Genomic DNA, 25,607 nt, shown 5'->3' with positions numbered 1-25,607 from the left:
GAGTGGAGAACAAAACAAAACTAATTCAGATTGAAGCTAAACTCCACTCTACCAGCAATTTACCCTGGAACTTTCAAGAGATACTTATTTTTATATATTTTCTCATCTTCACAGGAAAAAAAATCAAAATCAGTCTGTATGTGATAATGACAATACCCTCTCAGTAATGTAACTTTATTTAAGCAATCTGAAAACTGCAAAATCGTCAATTCAGATTGTTGTAATTCCATGGCTGTCAAAAATAACTTCTAAATGGGAGGAATTAAAAGGCACCATTGCATTGCTGCAACATTATTGTGTTTAAAATCAGAATTGATCCATCTGTGCAACAGGAATTTTTATTATATTTATCTTTTATATTATTATATTTCTATTTTATTTTAATATTTATAGCCAAACAAAAGTAACATGAAACAAAAATGCAACAAAAATTGCTGTAAGATCATTCTGACCCAGCCCTGTTCCAAGGTTTTAAGTAATTATTTTTTTGTTATATCTCATTTGAACAGCTCAAAATATATTTACAGTTAAAGACATTAAAGAATCGTTCCCTTACTTTAAATTCTGGATCTAAATGTACCAAATGAAGCCTCCCCCTAGTTTCAGCCCCAAAAGGGAAAACAATTGCTTGCCTTTCCAAAATGTGATTGTTTTCAGCCAGCTCTTTAACAACACCTTCCATTTCCTCCTTCAGTTTCTTCATCCTGTAGTAACCAGAAGCAAAATAAATATTGAAGTTTTTATTGGTATAGATACCTGCTCTGATCCCTCACTACAACAGTTTTCAGCAACTTGGCATTACATACAAAATAAGGGACAGGTAAGTTGTTTATTTACAAAGAGACAGATGATACATTAGTGCTGTCTCCCACTCACTTCCAAATCTGTGCCACCTAGCAATCTAAAATTCTTGATCTTAATACAACAATCACTAAGCAATTTAATTTTTTTTTCAATTTCCCTGTATAGCAAGCATACAGTATTACATCAATCCCCTTAAAAAATTCTCACCCAAGAGTCATTTCCACTAATGTGTTTGAGCTTGGATAGACTGTATTCATCGTATGTTTCATTCCACTGGAAGCTGCAAACATCTTCTGTGGCAGGGCATCTTGTAACTGTAATAGATAAAAAGGAAATTTAAGTTACAATAGAAGTTGTCATGTATATCTTGATGCCCACCTTAAAATCCTTTTTTAAATTCTCTGTTGTTGTGATATGTCATAAATTCATTACAGTACTAAGGTGGCTGATAAGCTCCAAGATAAGATCATCACAGCAAGTTTTGTATTGACATGACCAATAATTCCCTGGTTTGTTCCATCTTCTTATCTAATACTTGCATAATAAACTCTGGAAAGGAAGAATTATCTGTTTGTTATGTCTGTAGATATCCTAGGGCAGCAGGATTCCAATCAATGGATTAGTGCTGCAACTAAAGCACAAATAACAAGTAAAATGCTGCTGTCCACCATTCCTAAACTGATTTTACAATTAGCAATAGCGTTTTTTCCTTTCTAAAAAACAATAATTTTACTACATGAAAATGCTCTTATTCTCTCAATCCTGAGGTAATTCTGATAAGTTTGCACCCTGCAGAGTCACCATCCAAATCATCGGTTTAACATCCTTAAGTTTGTATCCCATCATCTTGAATATGTAAGCAGCATTTTTATATTTCATAAGAGAATGAGGATAATCCTCTAGGTGCTCTGAAAATATTATGGTGACAGTTGCACAGAACATTTCTCAATGAACCCACATCCATTTGCACTGATTTTTTTTGAGAGGGAATTGCTAATATTATCAAAAAAACCCCCTAATCATCCAAACCCACAAACTCCACCAAAAAAACCCCACGCAAATAAAAAAAAACACCATCCCAAACCAAACTAGCCCCACCAAATTCCAAAATCAAGTTACAATTCACAAAATCACATTATTCATATATTCAAAAAAAACCACCATTCAATAAGACATGGCAATGAAGCTACTGCAGACCACATACAGCACTTTTAATACAACTGCATTAATGTAAGACTCACTATTAGCAACACTACTGACATGAAAATATGTGGAAGTCTTTTAACTATGCACATGCTTCCCATAATTTTGTAGCATTCTACCTCATTTATATAATCCTGGTATTTGGACACCTCTTCTTCAATACCAAAACATTGGTTGGTGAGAGCCAGTAATTGCTTCCTTGTGTGAAGCATTTTCCTAAAAGAAAAAGAGTTTTCTTTTAAGAGCTGCTTATATAAAAGTGGTGCAATGAAAATTACCAAACATTAAAGAAATCAATAGCTTGCCTTGTCCAGTCATCAGCTTTGTCCAAAAATGTTTCATACTTGCTGACACATTCATCTTTGAAAAGAGCTATGGCTTTTGTAGCATGCAAATACAGCTTCTGCCTGCAACAGAGAAACAACCAAACTAGTGTCATACTGCTTTCAAAACCCCATTCCTCTAACCTTCTGAAATTTGGAGAAAGGTTTGTGGACTTAAAATCTGTGCAGCCACCTTTATTCAGGCTGTTGTAATGTGCGAGAACTCAACGTTCTACAGCAAATGACAAAAATTTGTTTCAAAAATATATCCTAGCATGGAGGAAAAAAAATTATTTGAAGCACTTTGTTTGTATTTGTATTCATATCTGTATATGAATAAATGGTCAAATGTCTTCCTTGAGTCAGCTGGTGTATTTCAGAATTCTAAATGGAAAGGACAAAAGTCTTAATTATTTCATATTTGCCTACTGCAGATACTTGGAACTTCTAGCATATATGAATAATCCTTTGCATTGAGTAACATACATGCAAGAAAAAGAACAGGAGTTTTGTGTCAGCCTAATTTTATGACAAGAGGAAAAAGAAGCAAGCAGAAAAGGAAAAGAAAGGAAAACAAACCCTAGTTCTTGTTAGTGTGGCAGACAGTAGTCCCAGTGTAATTGCCTAGCCATGCTATGCATTGCACCAGTAAGTGTAAGGGATACTGCAACACTGCAGACCAACACCTAGTTCAGGCATTTCATTAGGTCTTGCATAATAAATATTGTTAATGAAATTGTAGATAGAGTGTAGCTGGACTATCATCAGGAATGCATACCTATCATTCAACCAAAAAATAAAATTCAAATTGAGAGCTGCTCCCTTACCCTTATCTGCCTAGAGATAAGTATTACAAAGGCCAGCCTCTGCTGACAATAGCACACAATCTTTAAGAAAAGCCACTGCCATTTCCCTGTGGGGTGAATCAAGTATAAAAGAGATGGACTTAGGACCTCAAACCTGTACAGTCCCAGGGAGATATCTATGGTAGAAAATATACCAGTATTCAAACCACTATTCAATATACCAGTATTCATTTCATGAAAATGAAGCATACTTATTTGAAGTTTATCATACACTAAGACAAGGACATGGTTTTAGTAGTAGAAAACCCTCTCCTCTGCTTGGCAGTTATTCAGTTTAGCTTTCACTATGGGAAAATCAAGTGGCAAAGTTGTGCCCTCTGCATGACAGCTTTCTATCTGTAATTGTCAGTGAAGCCACATTCATGGTAGGAAGAGAAAGATATTTTAGAAAATTGTGTAAGAGGTGTCTAAATTCATGCACCATTTAGCAAAGTCTAGGGAACCATGCAAGTGACCAGCCACTAGGAGAATAAATCATTTACTTAAACATAAGCATCTAGCATCATTTGAGATAGAATCTTATAATGGTTTGGGTTGAAAGGGACCATAAAAATCATCTAGCTCCAAACCCTCTGTCACAGAGCACTGCCAGGGATGGGGCAGCTGCAACTTCTCTGGGCAACTTGTTCCAGTGTCCCATCACCTTCAAGGAGAGGAATTTCTTCAATGCATCCAACCTAAATTTCCCCTCTTTCAGCCTGAAGCCATCACTCCTTGTCCTATAACTGCAGCTCCTGATGAAGAGTGGCTCTCAGGCTTCCCTGTAGCCCCCCCTTCAACTACTGGATGGCCACTGGGAGGACTCCATGCAACCTTCTCTTCTCCAGCAAAGGTATCCTGCCCTGCTTCTGACCACCTGTCCATTTGACAGGGTTCCCATTTGACTTGTGTCCTACCTCCCAGTCTCACAGCATGTCTCAGATATTTTAGAGCAATTTAAATGGCATTAGCCATCTGCATATGAGGAACTGAATAAATGCTGAGACAAGTACAGCAGTATAGAATCAGTGGAGACTATGGGAGTTTAGAGACCCAAGTTACACACAGATGCTTAATGTGAACACCTTGCATGAGTGACAATCTTAAACAAGCATGGAGAATGGGACTAAAATTAATTTTATATTTCCTGTAAGATTAAATCATTCTGGAATTTAATTCAGCTGGTCCACACTTTACTCATCTGTAGAAAATTATGTCCACTTAGCTACAAAGTCATTTCAATCTTACTCAGGGCTTTTGCCTGCCTGAAAAAAAACAGGGAAGAAGTGAACTTCCTACAAAACAGTTATGGCCAGGTAACAATCAGGTATTTTCCTTTCAGAAGGCCTATCAGTCAAAAAACTCTACAGTCAGAAAGCACCTCATTATCATAGGCTAGTACCCCTATGTATTTAAGATTTTTAAAAGAAATTTTTTACAAAGCAATCCTAAAGAGGTTACAATTTACAATAAAATTAATAGAATGGGTTAGTGGCAAGAGCATTTGGAGGACCTGAAAGCAATCATGGTAGTTCCCAAAGGTAACTTCAAAACTTACTTGTCAAACTTGTGTATTTGTTCTTCATTATAAGGAAGCCCTAGGATCAGAGCAGATGACAAACATTACCAATCTAACTCTGCTAGTTGCATTTATGCAAAACTCTACTAAGTTTATCCACTTCCTACATAGTTTCCTTCTTTTTACGGGTCAAAGTGGTCATACACGTTTTTCCTCCTCTCTAGTCTTGCAATTCAAATTTATGCTATTAATGGTGGTGTTTCATTCATAAGGGCTCTAGCATGGTATCACACTAAGGACCTACAGACATATGCACTGTGGCTAACTGTCCATACCTACCACTAATACCCTAGTCAAACTAAGACTGACCTGTCCCTTGCATTACATTTTATGTTAAAAGTGAATCACATAAATTACTTACTTCGTTCTGCTTTGTCTTTTTTGAACTGATAGTAGATGTCTGTAATGGAAGACAATAGTGCCTGAAGCCTTTCTGGACTAGAGTGACAAAAGGAAGAAAATGAGATGTTTTATACATAAACTCAAGTACCTATAAAGGAGCTTTGTGAACTACAACTCAATGCAGAATTCAACACATATTGGAACAGTAAGTAGTTACTCACTTTCTGTCTTTTGGATGCATGCCTTCCTGATTAGCCCAGGTGTCAGACAGTAAACCATCACGAGAAAGTTTGGTTTTGATATCTTGCAGACTAGTTTCTACAGTGCCCTGAGAGCTGGAGAGCTGCATAAGACCAAGAAGGTTCAATCTTACCACTAGGTAAAGTGAAAAATTATTACTTGAGCACATTAATACTACAAACTTGTTTGTTTCACTGATCTCCATTAAAGAAATATGTCCAATTATCTGCCTAAGCTTAGCTAGAAGCAGATAAAGCAAGGTATTATTAAAGAAACAACCATATTTGATGCTGGCATTTCTGTTAAAATTTACTTTTTTTCAACAATAACTTTCACCATTTCATAAATCTCTTATTTACTTCTACCCTTATTCTTCTGGTTTATTAAGAATTCATATAATAACTATCCACATGATTCATACCTTTCTTTCTCTCCAGTTCATACAATCTTCAAAATAAAAATACACTAATAAATACACTAATCTTTTCCTTTTAGAATGGAGAACTTTTTATCTGCTCCCAGTGTATTAAGTTATTTTCAATTTTTCCTTTCATGTCTGGAAACATGATGCACATTTCAAAGCAGATCACTTTGATGTGTGTTTATGAATGTAACATTTTAGAAAGTCAACAAAGTAGTCAATAATTCCTTAAGGAAAGGAAAAAATGGAAAAGAAAATATAGCAAAGCAAAATATATTTAAATGCTATAATTCTTGAGTATTTTAGAAAATAGGAATGTATTTTCAGGAACCCATTTTCATTACACTGACCTAATATAAAAGGATCTGCTCTGTTATCAGAAAGATATTCACATTAGTATGGACATTTTAACAACTGGCAAACTAGAAGCTACATTGAAATTTCTGAGTTGCTATTCCCAGAAGCCTGTGTTACTGTGTATTTGGCATTTTCTGTAGAACACCGTGTTCAGAATGACAGTGTAACTTTGTCAGACACTTACCCGCAGGAGTTTCGTATGTATCTCTGAAATTTCGTCCACTTCTGATGCTTCCAAGTTGATCTGCATCAAATTTTCGTATCTGTCCAGCAAAAAAAAAAACAGTTGAAAAAAAATAAACAAGCAGTGAATACACTCAAAGTATTTCTTGAATCTGTCAAGCAACAACCATGAAACTGACAAATTTAAGTGGCCACTAACAATGGAAAGATTTTAGATTTAAAAAATATTCCTTGATTTTTTTTCTTATACTGGAACTGTTAAAATAAAGTTGAAATTTCCATTCCTGAATTCTTTATTCTAGTTTTATTACTTGTACTTGACAGGCAGTGGAAGACTATTTCCCTTCACCAAGTAATTTTTTTAATCTTATCAAACTAAAGGTACTTAAAGTAGTCATTAACACACTAATAATTCAATGTACCAAAATGCTTTTCTGAGAAAACTTACTGGGTTAAATGTTTAAAGGCTGGGATATGTATGATATCAGTATGACCATCTGTTCATACTGATACTTTTCATATGACCATAGCTCAAGTGCCAAATAAATTATTCAGGACAATATTTTTTCTATTGAGTCTCATGTACAATTTAGTTTTAAATCACTATCACAAACAGCTCAACTGCTTTCAAAAAATACATGCTTCACTCAAGTTCAATGCTTTATTTACCTTTTCAAATAAAGACTTTGTATTGTCATGCTTTGAAGCACAGCCTTGAAAAGGAAGGACAAACAAGAGGACATGTCCTTTAGAAGACTTTTATGGAGCTAGCGAAGTCAAACAAACTGAAAATCCTGCCCCTTTGGAAGAGGCCAAAAGACCACGTGCAAACACATAGAAAATTTCTGTTCACATGAGAACTACTCCAGTTAGCAAATTAATGTCATTTTTTTTCAAACTACTGCTGAGGTACTCAGAGTCACCAAACAGAAGTGACAGTGGTGTCTTCTGAGTGGCAGGAAGAAACTATCTGAACCAAACACAGACTGAGCAAGATCTAGTCCTGCCAGCTAGTACAAATGGGCTTGAAGGGAGTTTGGGTTCTTGCCCTGATGATTTGTATCTAGGCTGCACAGGTCTTATCTCGCAAGTTACCAACTTCACTATTTCACTGTTGTGCTTTTGTGGTGGTTTTGAGGCCAATACAAACAGACCTAAAAACCTGGGTTTTAAGGTAGGTTTGGCACATACAGAGCAAATCTGTCAAACCCTTGAGCATCCACAATTACTACGTACAAGGTGCTCAATTTGCACAGGCATAGCAGCTCCAACAGGTTTAAGTCTAATTCTTAAGTCTACTCTGCAAACCCAGTGTTTCTACATGTGTGTGTTAATCACCTTGTGGGTATCTGCATTTTCAGAGCAGCCTGGTGAGAAGTTCAGAAAATCTCATGACTAAGAGAGCATTTGGGAAAGACTGGCAGTAGGAAGAACAGGAAAACTACCACCCATAGGAGAATGCTAAGAAGAGGTGCTATTTAAAGTTCCTATCACACCGCCTAAGAATAACACCTTCCTGGGAAGGGACCAAGGGGGGCTGGGCTTGGTTGTTTGGGGTTTTTTTTGCAGCTGCTCTGTGTTGTATTTCAACATGAAAATTCCTTCCACACAGAAAATGCTACAGTCTTAAAACTGTGTAAGGGGCAGTATTTGAAGTCATATGCAACCAAATGCAGCAGCAAAAGCACTAATGAAAGCAAAGCTACTTGATTCTTTGTCCAAGCTTTACTACAGCTTCTAGAGTCAGTAAGAGCAAGGAGCTGAGTCAGAGAAGGAGAAAAAGAACACACACAGTTACCACTAATTAGTAATTACTTGTTCTTATAAGGTGAAGCAGCAAAATTAATACTCTAACTCAAGCAACATATATGACTAAATCTGCTTAAGTCAGTGCCATCAGAAAATCCATGCTGACTCAAATTTAATTTTTTTATGCAAAAACACTGCAAATAATCATAACTTATAATACTGTTGTCACTAAAAATGATAATGAAGAATCAATGTGTACGGTGTACTGCTTCTACTCACATTTTCTCAGCTTTCTCAATGTTTCTGCTGCAGAAATCCAGCCTGATGACAATCTCTGCCTTTTTATGAACCATTTCATTGTAATCATCCTTGATTATTTCACTAAAAAAGTGAAGCATTAGTCTATAAGTATAAAGTAATGAATAAAAGTATTCAACTGCCATCCTACCAGCAATCAGTAATACAGTAATATACCTGCAGCAATAATTGCCAGGAGGAATTGTTTTCAGTTAGAGATTCATTAACATAATCCTCATATAAAAATACCTTGTGCAAGCCGTTCAATGCCATCTGCATGTTACCAGAAGTTGGACTTAAATTACACACAAAGAAAGTAAATTTGCAAACACCTTAACTTTAATTATTTAAAAAAAAAATTGTTTCCCTAATGACAGGAAAAAGGGAGAAATTCAGCCTATCCTTACTCAAGGATAAACAAAACCTCCAAGATACCAAGAGATGACAGAATTATGTATTGATAATCAAGGCATATCTCAATTAAAAGAAAAAAGCACAATGAAATGCAGTCAATTGCTTACATCAGCCATCGAATTCCCTTTCTCATCAGCTCCTGGTAAAGTAGCAAAGAACTGGCAACTCTACAGGCATAACATACAATGCCTGTCACTGCCTGGAGGAAAAAAACCCAGCATAAGTACTGATCTGGCATTCTCTTAACAATTGCTTCAAGGCAATACATCACAACAAAGGAACACAGATTAATAAAAGAAAGCAACATGAGGATAGTAGTTTAAAATGTGCAACTTGGCCTAAGCTTTACTCAGGCAACAACCAAACAGCCATTATGAAGGCAGAGCTAAACATGGGTTTTCCAGTTATGCTGAAGCACCTGTTAGGGATGAAAACAAATCTCACAAATAAAAATGACGCAACTTACTATTTCTGTCAAAGTTACAAGTACATCTCTTCAATATTTTAGGAATCAAGAACATACACTAAAATGAACTCGCAAAAACTGACCCTTTTTTAAATTCTAAGGCTAGAGACTCTCTAAATTTACCCAATTCCACTTACCAGATTGCTGTATTATTTAGAATTGAGAACAAAGTTTCAGATATTATAATTTACAATACTTTAAATAATTAGTATCAACAGATGCTTTTCTGTTAATTAATTTTCAAGATTACTGGTATTTAAAGGGGCATACATTTTCAACACTACCATGTCTGAATAAAAGGCTCCTCAGCAGTCAGTATTTCACATGTATAAGTGAAAATCACAAAGTCAAGTATGGCTGTGCATACATTCAGTAGTTTTAGAAAAACAACCAAAACAATGCAACATCCTTTACTTGTCTCCCACAGATTCTGAAAGTTTCTAAGAGGCAACAGAAATTCCACCCTTCTGCAGAGTCCTACAGACATCTCTCTATTGAGCAAGAGTTATTTTTCTAATGTTAAATTTTGCACCATTAGAAGTTATGAAGCCTCTAACTCACTTCAGGTCTACACAGTGTAAGGCTCCTTTCCCCACCAGCACTGAATTATACAGTAACAGAGCATTTTGAATTTAGAAGACTGGACTTTGAGTTTGGTTTTAAAAAAAACCCCAAACCATATTTTGCATACAAAAGTACAGCTTTAATATACTTTTAGACCCTTTGTTAATAAATATATTTCTATCAGTCACTATCCTCATTAGCATTCTAAAATAGTTTTATTAACATTATTAATTTGAAAATTAAGTAGCTTTCATTTCAGTATTATTATCCATATATATTATTTAAAATGGTAATTACTCACTTTAGCCATACTGGCATCCCCATCCAAGTCGTAACGTTGATGTACTTTAGGAAGTAAAACTGAAACATAAAACAGGTGTCTGTATTTTATTTTTGAGAAGAGACTTCAAAAGTTCAGATTGTTTTCCCTCCCCACTCTGTACACTGCTTTTATGCCTTTTAATATCATGTGCTTCTTATGCACTCCTTTAAAACAAGCCTTTGTCTTAACTGTTTTAAATAACTTGGTATCTTCAGCACATTGTCCTTCCTTTTCCAGACTCACTTCTGAGCATGCTGCAGGGCACAGAATTCATGCAGGTCTCACTTGCAACCTCTCTCCATTGAGAGAGCCAACTGTTTCTCTCTGTTCTTCTGCACCACGTTTGCCCACAGAGGAGACCATTCAGACCATTCCCTTCTCATCACATGGCTGCTTGTTTTCACTGAGGCTCTTAAGGGTAGCACTTCACCAGCCTCAGGCAGTCCCCACACCTGAATCTCCTTTGTTCTCTCTCACTGGCTCCTTCAGAAAGCTCTGTGACACACTAAAAAGGCCCTGTTGATCCTACCACAAACAGCTAACCTACCCACACTCTTCAGCACCTCTGTGTGAGTGCCAGCTGGCCAGAGCAGTCAGTATTTAGGACATACTGAAAAAAGCAACACTGACCTCTCAACTGCAGCCATGTCCTCCTGCTCATCATTTACTACAAAAGGGCTCTGGCATAGGCCCCTCTAAAAGCCTCACAATGATAAATGGAAATTCAAAACCTTAATTTCTTTTTTTTCCTTGTTATGGTATTACCTCATCTTCTGAGCAAATGTACATTGCAAATACCTCCTCTGTTAACTGAAAGGCTAACCACATTCACAACAAATTTAAAAAAAACAGTAAAACTTGACTTTCCACTTAATGAATAATGGAACAAAAGAACCAGCTCTGAGTTACTTTCTATAATGTTTCTTTCTACTTGTTTAAAGTGTCATGCTTCAAAACAGTTCATAACTCCATAAGCACCACTACATCTTAGCACACAAATGTTCAGGTTCAAAGGACTTGGAACATTACAAGCATCTACTGTTTCTGTAAAAATGTTCTGGATACTCAGCAGTTTTGAAAAACATTGGACTGCATACTTAGAACTTCAGATATCAACAAAAGAAAATTTCCAACACTATTTTTAAGACATAACAGACATAAAACAATTATATTAAGTAACACAAACTCTTTACAAAAGACAGCTGTGAGAAAAAGGAAATTACTTTCACATACCTTCCTCATAGATTAATCCAACAATGTTCACAGCCTCCCTGCTTACTACAAAGATAGGATTCTCCTCTGTTGTTCTGGGGAACTGCTGTGCCAATCTGCCAGGCTCCAGTACTAAGCGCCGACCTTCATATATCAGTTCTTGATTCTGAGATGGTATTTTTGTCTGCTTGTAGACCAACTCATGAAATATAGCAGCTCTATAATACAAACAATATAATTGGTAGCAGTTAGACTCACTACAATAGTTCAGCAATTCAGATTTTGTATTATTTAAATGCTTTTATTTCTGATTAATTAAGAACTGGGTTTACACATAAAGCACTTGACTTTTAAGTAAAAAACCAGTAGCATGGTGCCTAAGACCCTAGGTTACTGTGTTACAAAAATAAAAGCTATTTCCTGCAAAATATTAAACTTCCTTTCTACCTCTGATTATCTGCCAAAGCATGTCTGTCTAAACAAAATTGCTCTGGTCTGAAGGTCAGTAAAAACAGGCAACACTAAATGAGGGGAAGGAAGCCTACTTAAGTTTTCTAAGGCACATCCTTTTCTTGAAAGGAGATGGATGGTCTCTCCAAAAGCAAAGTCTGGTGTTTTACATGTCAAAAAATTAAGTTCAGCCAGTAAGCTAACAGATAGCCAGATTATTTCCTAAAACAGCAGTGATAAAGAAGAGCAAAGACGCTTTGGAATTTTATTTACAGCAATCAATAGATACAAGGACAAGAACTCATAATACCACCATACCTCTCCCCCTCAAAAAACCCCACCACAAAAGCCTACTACCACAACAGCAACCAAAAAAACCAAACTAGCAAAACCTCCCACAAAGAAGAAAAGCCATCAGTACACTAAAGGGAAGGACCAGTTTGCCTCCTGTGCAGCACTAGTACACTATTACTTCTTAATACTACAACTAGTTAAATAATCACACATGTAAATAATAATAAAAATTAGAAGCAAGATTTCTCTGCAAAAACAGCATTTGGGCTCTCTCAAAATAAAAGTGATGGAATAGAAAAGGAAAATTGAAGTGGGCAGGACTGTATTTACACATTTGATGAAATAACAGTATGTATCTGTGTATTAGAAATTAACATGTGCTCTGTATTATCTGTAACACAGCAGAGAAAAGGCATTTATGTTTGTACATCTGACAGATTTTAACATCAGCACTTCGTGGTCAAAAAGTGAACCCCATACAAATCAGGGTCCTAAACTGTACCAATTACCACTTCAGAGCCCCTGTGAGAGTTTTACACCACAGACAATCTGCACACTTTGTATGCTTGAAGACATTATTTTTATTTTTGGTCAACATGTTTCTATATGCACTATGACTATGCAGGAGAATTGCGTCCTTTTACTTCCTCAGATAAACTGCCAAGGAGAGGTGGCTGAACTTGTAACACTGGTGACATGAGGTCACAGGTTACTGAATTTGTGACTGGTAATCTGAGGTCACAGTGCTGTTAGGCTGAACAAGAGTAAAGTAACACAAACAGAGAGAGCACTTACGTGTTATAGTTGTGAATATAAACTTTGTGCAAGGTCATCTGCTGTAATGAAAAGATGTGGATTATTATTCGGTGCAGTATGTCACTCGTCTCTGCAAAAAACTGGTCAAATCCCCAGCATTTCTCCTGGTCTGCTTCAAGAATATTCGCAAGGACAGGTGTGAGCAGTACTTGCAGACCCCTAGAGGACACCAGGGAGAGATGAGACAACTTGGTTCTACTTGGAGCATTTTATCTTGCAACCAATCACAATAATTCATTTGACTTGTCTCATGCATACACATCTATTATCCCTTAAAGAATACGTGAGTGCCTTTTTTCCTACAATGAGCAACAAAATGTTTAAGGGCAATGTCCATTGTTTTTCATTAATACATGTACTTTAAATCTTTCCTTTTCAGGCCTAACTCTCAAGTATTTTCTTTTGTATTTAAGAAATTTCAGTCACACTGCAAAAATTACATAAAATTTACTAAGTCTATGTTGGAGAGCTGAGGCCACTTTCTACCATCCCCATAGCATTATACCCAGCTCACCCCACACACCACAGTGTATCACTTTGAAGGAAGCTACTGCCATTTAGGATTTGCTGGTGGTGATGCTTGCGTGAGCACACCATGTTGCTTAGCTTAGCAAAGACTCATTATTTAAACTGTCAACACTAAGAATTCATCCTGATTGAGATGGGCCTAAATAAGTACTCTGCACATGCAGTTTCAATGCTGCAAAAAAACCTGTGCTACCCATTGCCTTACAGTTATTACTATTCTAGGAGAAAGGTCAGCTTAAATTTCTTGCATTTCTGCCTTGAGCATCTGAATGGTAAGGAACTTTATGGATCCCACTTGTGCATTACCATGAACAACTTCTCTGAAATTTTAACATTATGTGCTCATCAAGCCTGAATCCAGCAGTAGAACTGGTGACATTCTGGAGCAAGCTGCAGTGGCTTGCAAGCACACTGCTGACTGCATTGGAGGTCAGTGAATGCTGTGCTCAAACTCAATTTAGTACTAAACTTATAACACTGAATGCTGTTTGAATACTACTTAAAAGGATTACTGTGAGCAGATGTTTAATGAGAAAAAATCTGCTTCCTTTATAATTTCAAGCAGTTCAATTGTACAGAATAAGCAGAGGACCAAATGAGCAGTATCATGAAAAACAAATGCAAATTGCAAATTCTGCACATTCTAACCTAATGAATTCATATAAACCAGACTTTGACTCTACACCCCTTAAGGATGTACATATTTGGCTTTCAAAAAGGTTTATTTCTACAGTCTCTTCATAGAACAACTTATTTCCTCCTTTACCACAAAAGATTAGTAACTTTAAAGTATGCAAGAAGTCTCAGGAAGAAAAATGGGCAAGTGGGTTATGGGAGTTGTTTTCAAAGTCACACCAAAATTAGATCTTCCATGGCTCTTCCTACTGAATATTATGGACATATGAAGCAAAAATATGATGATAAAATTGAAAAAATACAAATATGTGTTAAAATGTACTGTTGTGACCTTTCTCCTAGCAAAAAGTAAGCCTCTGAATTGTCTTTGCTTATAATTTCCTTCCTACTGCATAATCTTTGTCACATCTGAAGTCACATTCTTGTCACGTTCTTGCAAGAAATGAGGGCCATCAAAGTTATTGTTTCTTCATTCCTGAGGGTGGAAAAAGTGCAGTAATAGTATTTCTTCTCAAACCACATCAGATGTGCTCATTTGTAAATTAGCAATCAGAACTATTTGGACAGATGGGAAGAAAAAAACCACTTGATAACCTAATATCAGACTGTACTGATGTACTGAAGAGTTCCAAGAAAAAACCGCATCAGACCTCTGCTCCAAAGACCCAATCCTAGAAAATAACTGGAAAAGCCCAATCAAGTGGCATTGAAACACTTTGTGAACATTTGTAAGTTCAAACTTACTTTGAAAGGCTACAAGAAACAGGCATCTCCCAACTCCACTCAATAGGTCCATTTTCTGCTTTCTGTATTCCAGAAATAGCACCAGAAGGCTTTCCAGTGATTATTTTATACCTGCAATACATGACAAAAATGATGGAAACTTCAACTACTACCTCTTATACATACATAGGTTAAGCAATTAATCCTCAAAGGGGCAGAAAAAATGCAAATTTAAATGACAGGCTGGCCTAAATTTTCCGAAACTTCACTTACAAGCTGACAGAGCAGTGCTAAAAGAGTAAAGAACAAAAAGTTATGCTGGAGATGCAACTTCGTCTATCTCAGCCTTGGGGAAAACTTCTGGAGATATTTCCAACATACTGAAGGAAACCAAAGGTTTTCACAAGAATTAATGAATCAAAGTCAATTTACACATTGACAAGAATTAATGAATCATAGTTCAATTTACACATTAACATGGTAACTTCAAGCATGTTCCACAGCCACAGACAACATTCAGCCACCACAAAGTGGCTCGGGCATAGAGAAGGAACGTCCAGAAATCTGGACACAATTTGGCATTGTTTAACTTTGTACTGCACAGGCAAGTATTTCTCACATTTTTCATGAAACGAAATGAGGATCAATAAACTTGTTGCAACAGAATATTTCAGTTGTGCTTTCTTCTTCTGGAGGACGAGATGTATACAAAACATCTCTCAAGCAGCTACAAGAATTCTTATGTGAAAAAAATCACAAGATGGAAAATTTCTTCAACTAAGAAAACTGGCGTCAGTTTTACATGGAGCATCAGAACAGAGATGGTATTGACATGTTAGAGGTTCCAAGTACCACCTTGCTTTATTCTTAAAGTGCAACACACAGAAAAACAAAATAGAACCAGACTAAGATGAAACAGGAATCGAATACAATCCTCACATCATAGGCATATCTTCTGTTTTCCATGCAGGAGGCATCCCTGTTATCTGCAGCTGCAGTTCCACAACTATACTACTCAAATGTCAGTCTCATTGGTAGTGCACTCATTTCAAGACTGCTGGGTACGAACATCATTTAAAGGACAACAAAAATTTGCAGCACCAAAACCCCTTTTCAGAATACCATCATTTCACCTGACCATCCAAGTTAGATAAATGGCACTGCAACAGAGCAGCTAGTGCCATGCTGAAGGAAAGATGTGTGGAAAAACACCAGTATTTTGGGGGAACTCAATTCAGGTCTTTCTCAATTTAAATGCTTAATTCAGATCTTAAGGTGCCACACAGTAAAATCCTTGTTGAAGCAGAATGTTTCTACTGATTTTGGCTGGGTTAGAGTTAAGTTCCTTCCTAGTAGTGTATGGTACCATGTTTTGGATTTGTGACCAAAACAGTGTCAGTAACACAGGCATGTTTCACCACTGCTGAGCAGCACTTACACAGCATCATGGCCTCTTCTACTTTTCTACTGCCCTACCAGCAAGTAGGCTGGGGCCAGGCAAGAAGTTCAAAGGGGATACAGGAGGACAGCTGACCCAAGGGACATTCCACACCATATTGCTCAGACACAGAAGCTAAGGAGAAGGGGAGGAAGAATTTGCCAGAGTGGCATTTAGTCAGGGACTGACTGTGCATCAGGTCGCTGCTCATGAGCAACTGGGGATTTTTCTGCATTACTTGTGTTCCTCAGTTTTGTTTCCCTTTGGGTTTAAGAGGCAAGGGCTGCTGTTTCTTGTGGAGTTTTTTTTACTTATTAAACTGTCTTTAGATCAGCCTACGAGTTTTTGCACTTTCACCCTTACAATTCTCTCCCCCATGCCACTACAGAAAAGTAAGCGAAGAGCTCTGTAATGTTCAGCTGCCTGCAGGGGCCATACCACAACAAGAGAGTGTTTTTCCTTTCATATTTTCACTGTTTTAAAGTTTTTCTAGATGTGTGTAGGATTCCTTGGTAAAAAGCATTTCAAGGGCTGATTTAATTTACCAACAGATAAAACTCTCCTTCTAAATTACCTACATCACTTCCTTGTTCCTGCGAGGCCCTTCAAAAGGTCGGAAAGGCAAGCTCCCCGTGGCAGCGTGGTAGAAGGTCACCCCTATGCTCCACAGATCCACTGTAGCTCCGTACTTCTTCTGATGCTCTTTCCTCAAAACTGCTCGCTCATACATATCAGGATGCTAAAGGGAAAAAAAAAAAGTTACAATTGGTTTATGAAGCTTTATGAAGAAAAAAACCCAATTTATCCTTTCGCAGCAAGGTAATTTGTCAGTCTAAACTTTCAGTTCTTTAAAAAAGAAAAGCTTGCTTGTATCATAGAAGTTGCTTAGGCTAATCTGACAAGTATCACTATATTCCTAGGTATGACTGTTGCTTTTATTAAAAAGTTTGCAAAAAATATTTTAAAATTCAGCTGGAGAATGACTACTAGTATAAAAGACCACTAAAAAAGAGAAGAAATTCAGTATTCCTCCTGATGATTTTGAAACAACAGAAACCAAATGGAAAAAAGATCCATAGCAGAGGAGAGTATCAGCTGTGATTCACATGTGGGAAAACACAGCAGGAAGAAAATGATACTAACATGCTTGTCTCAATACTTCTCTACCTGCCTCTCTTTGGTTAGCCAAGGTTTCACATGAATCTTAACCACACCTAATGTCATCCAAGTAGCTCAAATACAAATTAAAACATCTACAGAGATAAAGGCAAATATATTCATAACTAAAATATAGTTGTCCCTCCTTTCACACAAGGCAACAGTTAAAGCTGGACCTGGAAATTATTTCAAGGCTGATGTATTTACACCAGCAGAAGATGGCATGACCCAAGGTGAAACAGTTCAGTGGAAAGTTATAAAAACAATTGTAATACAAAGGTTTAAATACTAATTCCCAACAACCTGACCTTGATCTATTCAACTATGATCATGAACAGCCTCAGGCTTCAAAAATTTCTTCAACAGAAAATTAAATCATATGGTCTTACTAAATACTCTTCTGTGCCATAGAGAGAAACAAATTGTTCATCATCTTCAAGTTCTCTCGCTGCACCAAAATCTGTAAGTTTGTAAACAGACTGCCCATCTTCACCTATAACACGCATTATATTGCCTGGCTTGATGTCACGGTGCACTATTCCATTCTCACGGAGATGATTCATCCCAGCCACTTCAATTGAAAAAACAAATACAGAATTCATGTACACATTGGGACACACTCTGTGCAAACACTGAATTGTAACTGATGCTAGGAAGACACACTTATGTTCTCATTGGGAAATGGGAATGAGAAGGGACACATCATTAACAGAAAGACCATGACCACAGATTGCTTTTTTTTCTTCCTAAACAGCTAAATTACAGCATTTCTCGCCCTCAGTAGCATCTCTCCCATAAAGTAAATTTTATAGCAGGTAAACAAAGGTAAACCATATTATTTTTCTAATTAACTCTTCTGAAATTATCACTAGAAGTCTGTTCAATATGTGAAAAGTAATCTTGAAATAAAGAAAAAAAATACATCAATACTTTGCACATAAATGCAGATACCTATACCAACACAGATATAAATATGTGATTCCATATGAACATATTAATTTGCTCAATTAGTTGACAGTCATGTAAATTTGTCTCTTGCTGTTTCAAGGTAAATAAAACAAGTATGAGATTGTTTCAGTCAACAAATTAGACCAAAGAGCTAAGTCTACATACCCACATCTCTCAAAACAATTAAGAATTCAGACTCTGGCAAACCAAAGGCATTAGACGGCTCCTCTAAAACTGTGTACAAACTCCCACATGGACAAAATTCCATAACTAGTACTTTGTGTCTAGTAGTTGTCTGAAAAAAAAAATCAAAAAGAGATTAAGAATCTGACTATTGTGACACCAATGTCAGAAATGACCTATAAACACAAGACCTTACTTTCAAAAAAGAAAAGTAAAATCTATAGTTATATCATAATTTCTATTCTGGTGATCTTCAAAAGAAGTGCAGGTGGATTTTTATATTGTTTCACGTATTCCAACTTGGAGAGGGGAAAATAAGAAAGCCTCAAGTTCTAGGCACTAGCAGGTTGACAGCAGCATTGACAGGTGGACAAGTGAGAAACTACACACCATAAGTGCTGAGAATATCAACTGTCCTTTACTCTTTACTCATCTCATCTCATCATCTGGATCATTTAAACTCAAGAGTCTCAGTTTCAGTTCAGCTGCTCCAATTTACGCTATTATACTACTGTATAATAGTATCCTATGTCATCATTTTAGTTGGTTGAAGAAGAAAAGCATAAAATTGTCAGGATTACCGAAACACCTTCAACTATAAACAGTTCCCTTATTCAACTCTTAAATATTAGTACATGTAGAGACCTCAAAAATCCTAATTCAAGATAAAACTTAGGGCAGGTGGCTTCTCAAGATAACATTCATTACTTGAGCCTACACACTGAAGATGTTTCACCTACTGAAAGCAAGCATATTCTTTCTTACAGCAACAACAACAACAAAGAAGAAAGAAAACCAAATATGGTGGTGGTTGGGTGGGAGTATTTGTATCACCATGTATGTTATCATTCTTAAAAAAGCAACCGTACACTTTATGGTTGTAGATAAAACAAAAAACCAGTTACTGCAGTTACTTCCATGCATCTCAGATCACAAACACAATTCATTACCTCTTCCTCAATGGCAAACAATTTGACAATGTTCTTGTGATTTAGTTTCTTCAATACTTCAAACTCTCGCATCTGAACATCCACAGGACGAAGGAAACTTATACTGTTAAATACTTTGACAGCGTATAAATCCCCAGTTTTCTGTTGAAAACAAACAAACTACTCATCAAACAGAAGCAAAAAATTGTAAATGTACACATAGACATTATCCAAGCATTTTCTGATTTTCTATTATACATGCGAGTATAACCAGTCTAAAAATATTTCAAAATACTACTTTGTGCTAAGGTGGAAATAAAGATTCTGCTAAAAAAATAACATTGCATTAGTTTAATATAGATTAGAAGCAAAAAGACTAGCTGAAAGGAAACTCATTAGGTCACAAAACCTAAGAGTTCTTAAAAAAGAGGACTGTTAGTATAACAAAGGCTACACATTTAAAAATTAATCCTCAATTTAGCTGAAAAATATTTTTTCGCAGCAAGAGTTACTTGCACTAATCAATGCAATGAGAGGCATGCACATACTTGGCTTACTTAAGCTAAAAGACAATTTCTGGTAGCTGAATGTTGCTCCCTTCTTTCTTTACTGTTCTGTTTATACTGATAAACCAGTATTTTGTTTTTTCAAAGGCAGTTTTGAGCACTACATGCCATTCATGTAACATCCTGAAGCAGTTCAAACCCACATAATAAGTGTCAGGAGCATAAATCAGGAGCTTAATCAGATTTAAGTTCTGCAGAGGGACTAAGCCTCAACATACTCAGGCAACAACAGCACCCACTGGAAGTGCAACTCGTGTCCCTCTCAGGGCAAAGCATCTTCCTGTGCCCACCCTAGGATTAAGCTTGCACTAGCAGTTGGTGCAACAGATTATTTCTAAGGACACAGCCTTGCTGTGCTCAGACAAGGTGTGCTTTGCAGCACACTCACGTGCACTACTGGGGCCCAGGTAAAAGCTTTCCCCCATTGACAATGAGCCACAGGTCACAGGCTCAGACTAGCAAGGGTGATCACAGGTGCAACCATGGCTTACAGGGGAATCATTCTGTGCTGAAATTCACCCACCCAGAAAAGCACACTCACTGCTAAACTATTGCTTAATGCTGTTTCACACTTGTATGTGGAACACAGAAACACTGTATCTTACAAATCACTTTGTACTGATTTCACACAGACTATAATTACTGTGAGGCAACTTTCACAACTGTACTCATCTTTGCTTTGTGAGACATATTGTGAAATTCATAGGAACAAATGACCTACATAAGTAAGGTCCTCTTAGCCCCTCACTCAGGTTGCAACATACACTGCAGTGTATCATTTGCACAGCAAAAAAATTACTATTTTGCACTGATTACCCAAGGCATGTCACCAAGAAGACATATAAAAAGCAGTGACTTACAGATAACAACTAAAAACAGCTTCATCCACTACAATAAGAATATTTCACTCAAAAAAAAAAAAAATCACCAGAACAGGTTTCAAAACAACAGATAAAAACCAAAGAAAAGACAGTTCAACAAAGATATATATAATAGGATCATGTAATAGAAACTGGTAAGTCATTTGTTTCTATTCATATTCTTGAATAAAGTTTATTTTTTGGTAAAAATGAAGAAAAAGGAATGAAGAATTTGAAGAAACATATTTTACAAGGAAAAATAATGCAACATTAAGAACAAATCCTTAGAAATCTAACTACAGAACTCTAATTCAATGGACAAATACTAAAAATTAAAAACTAAGCATGAATAATTACACAGATACATTTGCTTTAGGCATAAATCTTGAACTTTTTTTTGTTGATTTCATGATGCTACTTGCACATGAAAATTCCTCACAAACCTTCTGTCGTCCCCGGAAAACATTTGCAGTCGCTCCCTGTCCCAGAATGTCAGACAACAGCCAGAGGTAATTTGGAGTGCTCTGCATCTTTGTTCTTTGATCAGACAGCTTTCTTTTTCACCTTAAAACAGAAGGTTCAATACACTGAATTATAATTTAGTAAAATACATGACTTATTTAAATTAGAAGGAAATATAAATGTCCAAACCCCAACGACATGTAGAATGAAGAACAACAAAGTAGAGGAACTAGAAGTGAAACATGGAAACAAAAATAAGCGAAACAATCAAAACTAATGCCATTGACACATCTCTCTGCATTTAAGGTCTGTATTCCCCAGATTTTGTTTGAAAGATCAACGGGAAAGGTGAAAATCTTACAATGTCTTTACTGTTGTACATGGCATGGAAATGATCAAGTAACAAAAAATATAGAAAAGAGGCAAAAACACGTGTACAAGGTCTTGTAAAGGTAAGCAAGACCTGAAACTGAGTTGCATTATTCTGTACATATGCCAAAGAACAAACATTAGAGATGATGTTAGATATGTATACAGATATTTTACATCACTTTGGCTCTGGAAGTTGCATTTCAGTAGAGCCTTAAAGGAGATGGACTAGCAACACATAAAAAACTACTTTTACATGAGCTTGAAAAAAGCTACAATTGACAGAAGCATTTACATCCACTAGCTGGAACTAGCAATTACTACTGAAAGAAATTAAGAGACATTTCTCTCATTTCTAAAAGTTCATATTGGGTATGTCACATCTACAGAATTTCCCTACCCTTCCTGAAATATGAACTGTCAAATACTCGGTCTACACAGATTCACATGAAAGAGGAAAAAAGTTTGATTAAATTAAAATTACTAACATAAAATAGAACATTAGAACTGCCACATTGTCCTGTTTGCCAAAACAGCAGGAACTGCAGGTGAATACCCTTAACTTTTTTGTTTAATTAACACACTGATTTTGCCATTAAACCTAGGAAAAGGCTCTAAAATCAAAGATGGAGCTTGCCTAACCTAAAGAATTGCAAAATGGCAACTGGACCAGGGAAGTTAATAGTGTTGGTCTCTGCTCAGCTTGGCAGGGGACGCTGCATGTTACTTGCACGTGGTATCTGACAGGAAACTGCTGACTGATACTCAAAGAAAGAAGCCTGCAAGTGCTGAAGACGAGGCATGACAGCATGTCCTGTATCCGCTTGCAGAAGCGGCACTTTCTGGGAGCTCCCTGGTGCGCAGGAGCCGCACGGTGCGCACCCAGGAGAGCGCAGGGAGCCGCTCGGCAGCGCCGCTCTCCCGGCCCCGCTCCCGTCCCAGCGCACACGGGCTCCGGGCACTCCTCTGCCTGCCGTGACCGCAGACTGCACACTGTCCTCTAGCTGCTCGCTCAGGTGAGATGCGCAGCTTCCTGCAAAGCTGTCCCAAAACATCCAAGCAATGACATGCAGCGTACAGCATGCAAAGACACAAAGCAAAGACCCGACATTACTCCACGGTTAACTGAGAGTCACGCAGCAATGCCACCTGCAAAAGTTCTTAATGCCTCTGGAAGGGACAAAAGATTTTATGTCAAATCTAGACAACAAAAAAAAAAGCAAACCCTAACACCACATTCCCAACCCTGACAACTCTTGGTTCACTCTGACAAGACAATTTGGAATAGTAGGATAAGATGACTTCTCCCATCAGGCAATTACTGTAGATGCCAATGATCTCTCTATGATGCAGACACAGAAGGTACGGAAGAGAGGATGCAAAGGAATAATGCACAGCCTGCTCTGCAAACCATCTGTAAAATCTTCACGTTTAAACATTCCTCTTATAATTAAACTCCTGCTTCTAACAGGCCAGCTGGCACATTACCAGTAAGCATGGATTTTGTGATTTACTTCAAAACAACATTCATGGACTCATAGCAAGACACAGAAACATAACGAATCCTTTCTAAACAGACAGACAGTGCACAGAAATTCTCCATCAAAATCTATTCAAATAAAACCAAAAATTAGCAGCCCATTAATAGACTGAATTATTACATTTCCCAAAATAATAAAGATGAGGTAGCTTATGTACAAGATCAGCTCTTTTTCCTTACAGTCTTAATCTATAATTAAATATGCACAAAGGTCAATGGATGAAAAAACAAAAGAACATGACGGCAACAGATGATCTTCAGTATCATTCAGTGGATATTAAGAATAACCCCAGATCAGAAAGTCATTTAATGGATTCTCAAAATCTCGAGTTTTTCACTCTTAAAACAAAATATAGATATAAATATAGCAATATTAATCCCAGGGTACATATTACATGGCAAAACAAAGTCAGTATTGCACTATTATCCTTTTTTGTTAAAGGACTACACTCTTTTTGGCAGTCTTCACGTCTGAGGAATAAAGTCTCATTCAGCTTTAACCTCCAAATTATAATAATTAGATCAATTAACATGTTAGGCCTCCTTTAATACTTTGTGTTCTCTGACAAAGTCATAACTGATATTTGTTAAATACTCAGCATCTCAAGTTTTCTCTTCATTTCTTCCACTATATTTCTAAATGAAGTTACTAAGGGTTTCCCATTAAAATAATAATAAAGAAAAAAATTTAAAAAGGCTCTAACTCTGTGATTGATCCTGTCACTAGACTTAATGCTGAACTTGCTATTTCTTCATATCTCACTTATGGTCACTAAGTCTGGTATTAGATGAGTCAAAAGCTCCTCACATACATCTAAAGAAATCTCTCCAGCTTGCAGTTTGATTTATTATCCCCCATGACTCATTAGCATTTCAGGGGCTTGGGGGTTGCTTTTTAGGTGTTTTTTATTGAAGATTTTTCTGCTTCTGGTCATGCTACTACTCTTTTAATCTATCAGCAGAGGGGATTGTAAGAAAAAAAGACTGCATTGCTAATGCAGTTTTTTTTTAAACTTCCAATGCTTTGAAGCAGGAGTACTGCCTGCTCTTAACTAACAGGAAGGCATTTTCTGCTACCTCAGGCACACGGGATAAGCACACAAAGCAGGTATGGCTCCTCTGTTGACGGCTGCAATCCACAACTTCACCAGGCAAGCAGGGACAGATGATGAAGTTTAAGTGATGGCACTTTCTGCTTACAGGCAAGATCCTATATGCCACCAAAGCCAACAGACAAGGTGCTGAGATTCCAAATAAATGTTATTCACAGTCTTTTAACTATTAACGTTTTATACTTCCCTGTATGCCGTCTCTCAAGGCTTAGAAAATAAGGTTCTCCCCCTAAAGCTCCTGCTTCCTACCCCTGCTTTCTTCAGCTACAACCTCCTTAGGGGGTTTCCAGTCCAACAGCTGGCATCTCAATCACGGAAATATCCTGCCCTCGGCCACACAAGGAGCTGCTTGAACCCTAACAAAGACACACAATGGCAAGCCTGGCTCCAGTGCTGCTCACCACCCCTACTCTAGGAATGTCCAACCCGTACTGCAGGCAGAGGACTCGGCCTGTGTGGGACTGCAGCTCCTGGAAACCAGCGGAGGGCCACGTCCTTCCCTCGGCGGGGAGGGGATGGGCACAGCACCGGGGCTCATCCTCACGGCAGGACGAGATTCCCGACGTAAAACTTTCACAACTCCTACAGCCACGAAGGCGACGCCGCTTCCTGAGTCACATTCACGGGGATAGAAGTCACCGAGACCGGGGTATGGGCCGGGCCCCGGGCACGCCGCAGTGGCCACGGGCCGGCCTCGCCTCATACCCCTCGGACTGCACGGCCGGGCCCGCCGCTACCTCGGGGCGCGCCGCCCGCGACCCGGCAGCTCCCGCGAAGGCCCCGCCGCCGCCCCGGGAAACTGAAACCACCGCGCCCGGCGGCTGCCGCCTCCCCTGGGCGCCAGCGCGATGGCGGCGAGGGCACGAGCCGGCGCGGCCCACCTCGGTTCGGCCCGGCCCTCCGCGGCCACCCCCGAGCCCGCCCTGGCCAGCCCGGCCCCGCAGCCCCACGCACCAGCCGCTCCCGCCGGCCTGCCCAGCGCCCCGGCCGCTTCCGGCTTCCTGCCGCGGCGCGGGGAGGCGGAGCGGGCCAGGCACCGCCCGGGCCGCCGCGCCCTGCCCGCCCGGCGGGGCCTGTGCGGGGACCCGCGCGTTGGGGCCGAAGATGCGCCGCCCAGCCCTGAGGCGGTGGATCGCCAGACAGGAAAATATGTGGGAGCATGGGAAAGTGGGAGCGGGGTGCTGGATAAAAGTGGCCACTCCGGGTGTTTTCGCTGGCGCGATGTTATCAGCGCTCGGAGCGTTTCCGGGAGGGTTGCGTGGGGATTATTTTGC

General features: G+C 38.2%; 1 protein-coding gene across 1 annotated transcript in view; it reads right to left on the bottom strand.

The window, feature by feature from the left end:
- TBK1 (TANK binding kinase 1) overlaps positions 1 to 25,344 on the bottom strand; it is a 28,009-nt gene extending 2,665 nt beyond the window's left edge. The window contains exons 1-20 of the mRNA XM_054277085.1: positions 25,288 to 25,344; positions 21,294 to 21,414; positions 19,446 to 19,586; positions 18,478 to 18,607; positions 17,754 to 17,935; positions 16,785 to 16,945; positions 14,790 to 14,900; positions 12,861 to 13,040; positions 11,343 to 11,539; positions 10,089 to 10,147; positions 8,865 to 8,956; positions 8,326 to 8,427; positions 6,299 to 6,377; positions 5,318 to 5,439; positions 5,116 to 5,192; positions 4,734 to 4,773; positions 2,313 to 2,414; positions 2,127 to 2,223; positions 1,012 to 1,118; positions 633 to 704 (exon numbers count right to left, since the gene is read on the bottom strand). Coding sequence (XP_054133060.1) covers positions 633 to 704; positions 1,012 to 1,118; positions 2,127 to 2,223; positions 2,313 to 2,414; positions 4,734 to 4,773; positions 5,116 to 5,192; positions 5,318 to 5,439; positions 6,299 to 6,377; positions 8,326 to 8,427; positions 8,865 to 8,956; positions 10,089 to 10,147; positions 11,343 to 11,539; positions 12,861 to 13,040; positions 14,790 to 14,900; positions 16,785 to 16,945; positions 17,754 to 17,935; positions 18,478 to 18,607; positions 19,446 to 19,586; positions 21,294 to 21,380 — 2,138 coding nt within the window. The 5' untranslated portion in view covers positions 21,381 to 21,414; positions 25,288 to 25,344. The remainder of the gene's footprint in view (positions 1 to 632; positions 705 to 1,011; positions 1,119 to 2,126; positions 2,224 to 2,312; positions 2,415 to 4,733; positions 4,774 to 5,115; positions 5,193 to 5,317; positions 5,440 to 6,298; positions 6,378 to 8,325; positions 8,428 to 8,864; positions 8,957 to 10,088; positions 10,148 to 11,342; positions 11,540 to 12,860; positions 13,041 to 14,789; positions 14,901 to 16,784; positions 16,946 to 17,753; positions 17,936 to 18,477; positions 18,608 to 19,445; positions 19,587 to 21,293; positions 21,415 to 25,287) is intronic.
- Positions 25,345 to 25,607: the final 263 nt, after the last annotated feature.

Source organism: Melozone crissalis, unplaced genomic scaffold (genome assembly GCF_028551555.1).
Source record: "Melozone crissalis strain CALT ecotype California unplaced genomic scaffold, PUWL_Pcris_2 ptg000004l_1, whole genome shotgun sequence".
NCBI classification, from domain to species: domain Eukaryota; kingdom Metazoa; phylum Chordata; class Aves; order Passeriformes; family Passerellidae; genus Melozone; species Melozone crissalis.
This window is presented reverse-complemented; position numbering and strand designations above follow the sequence as displayed.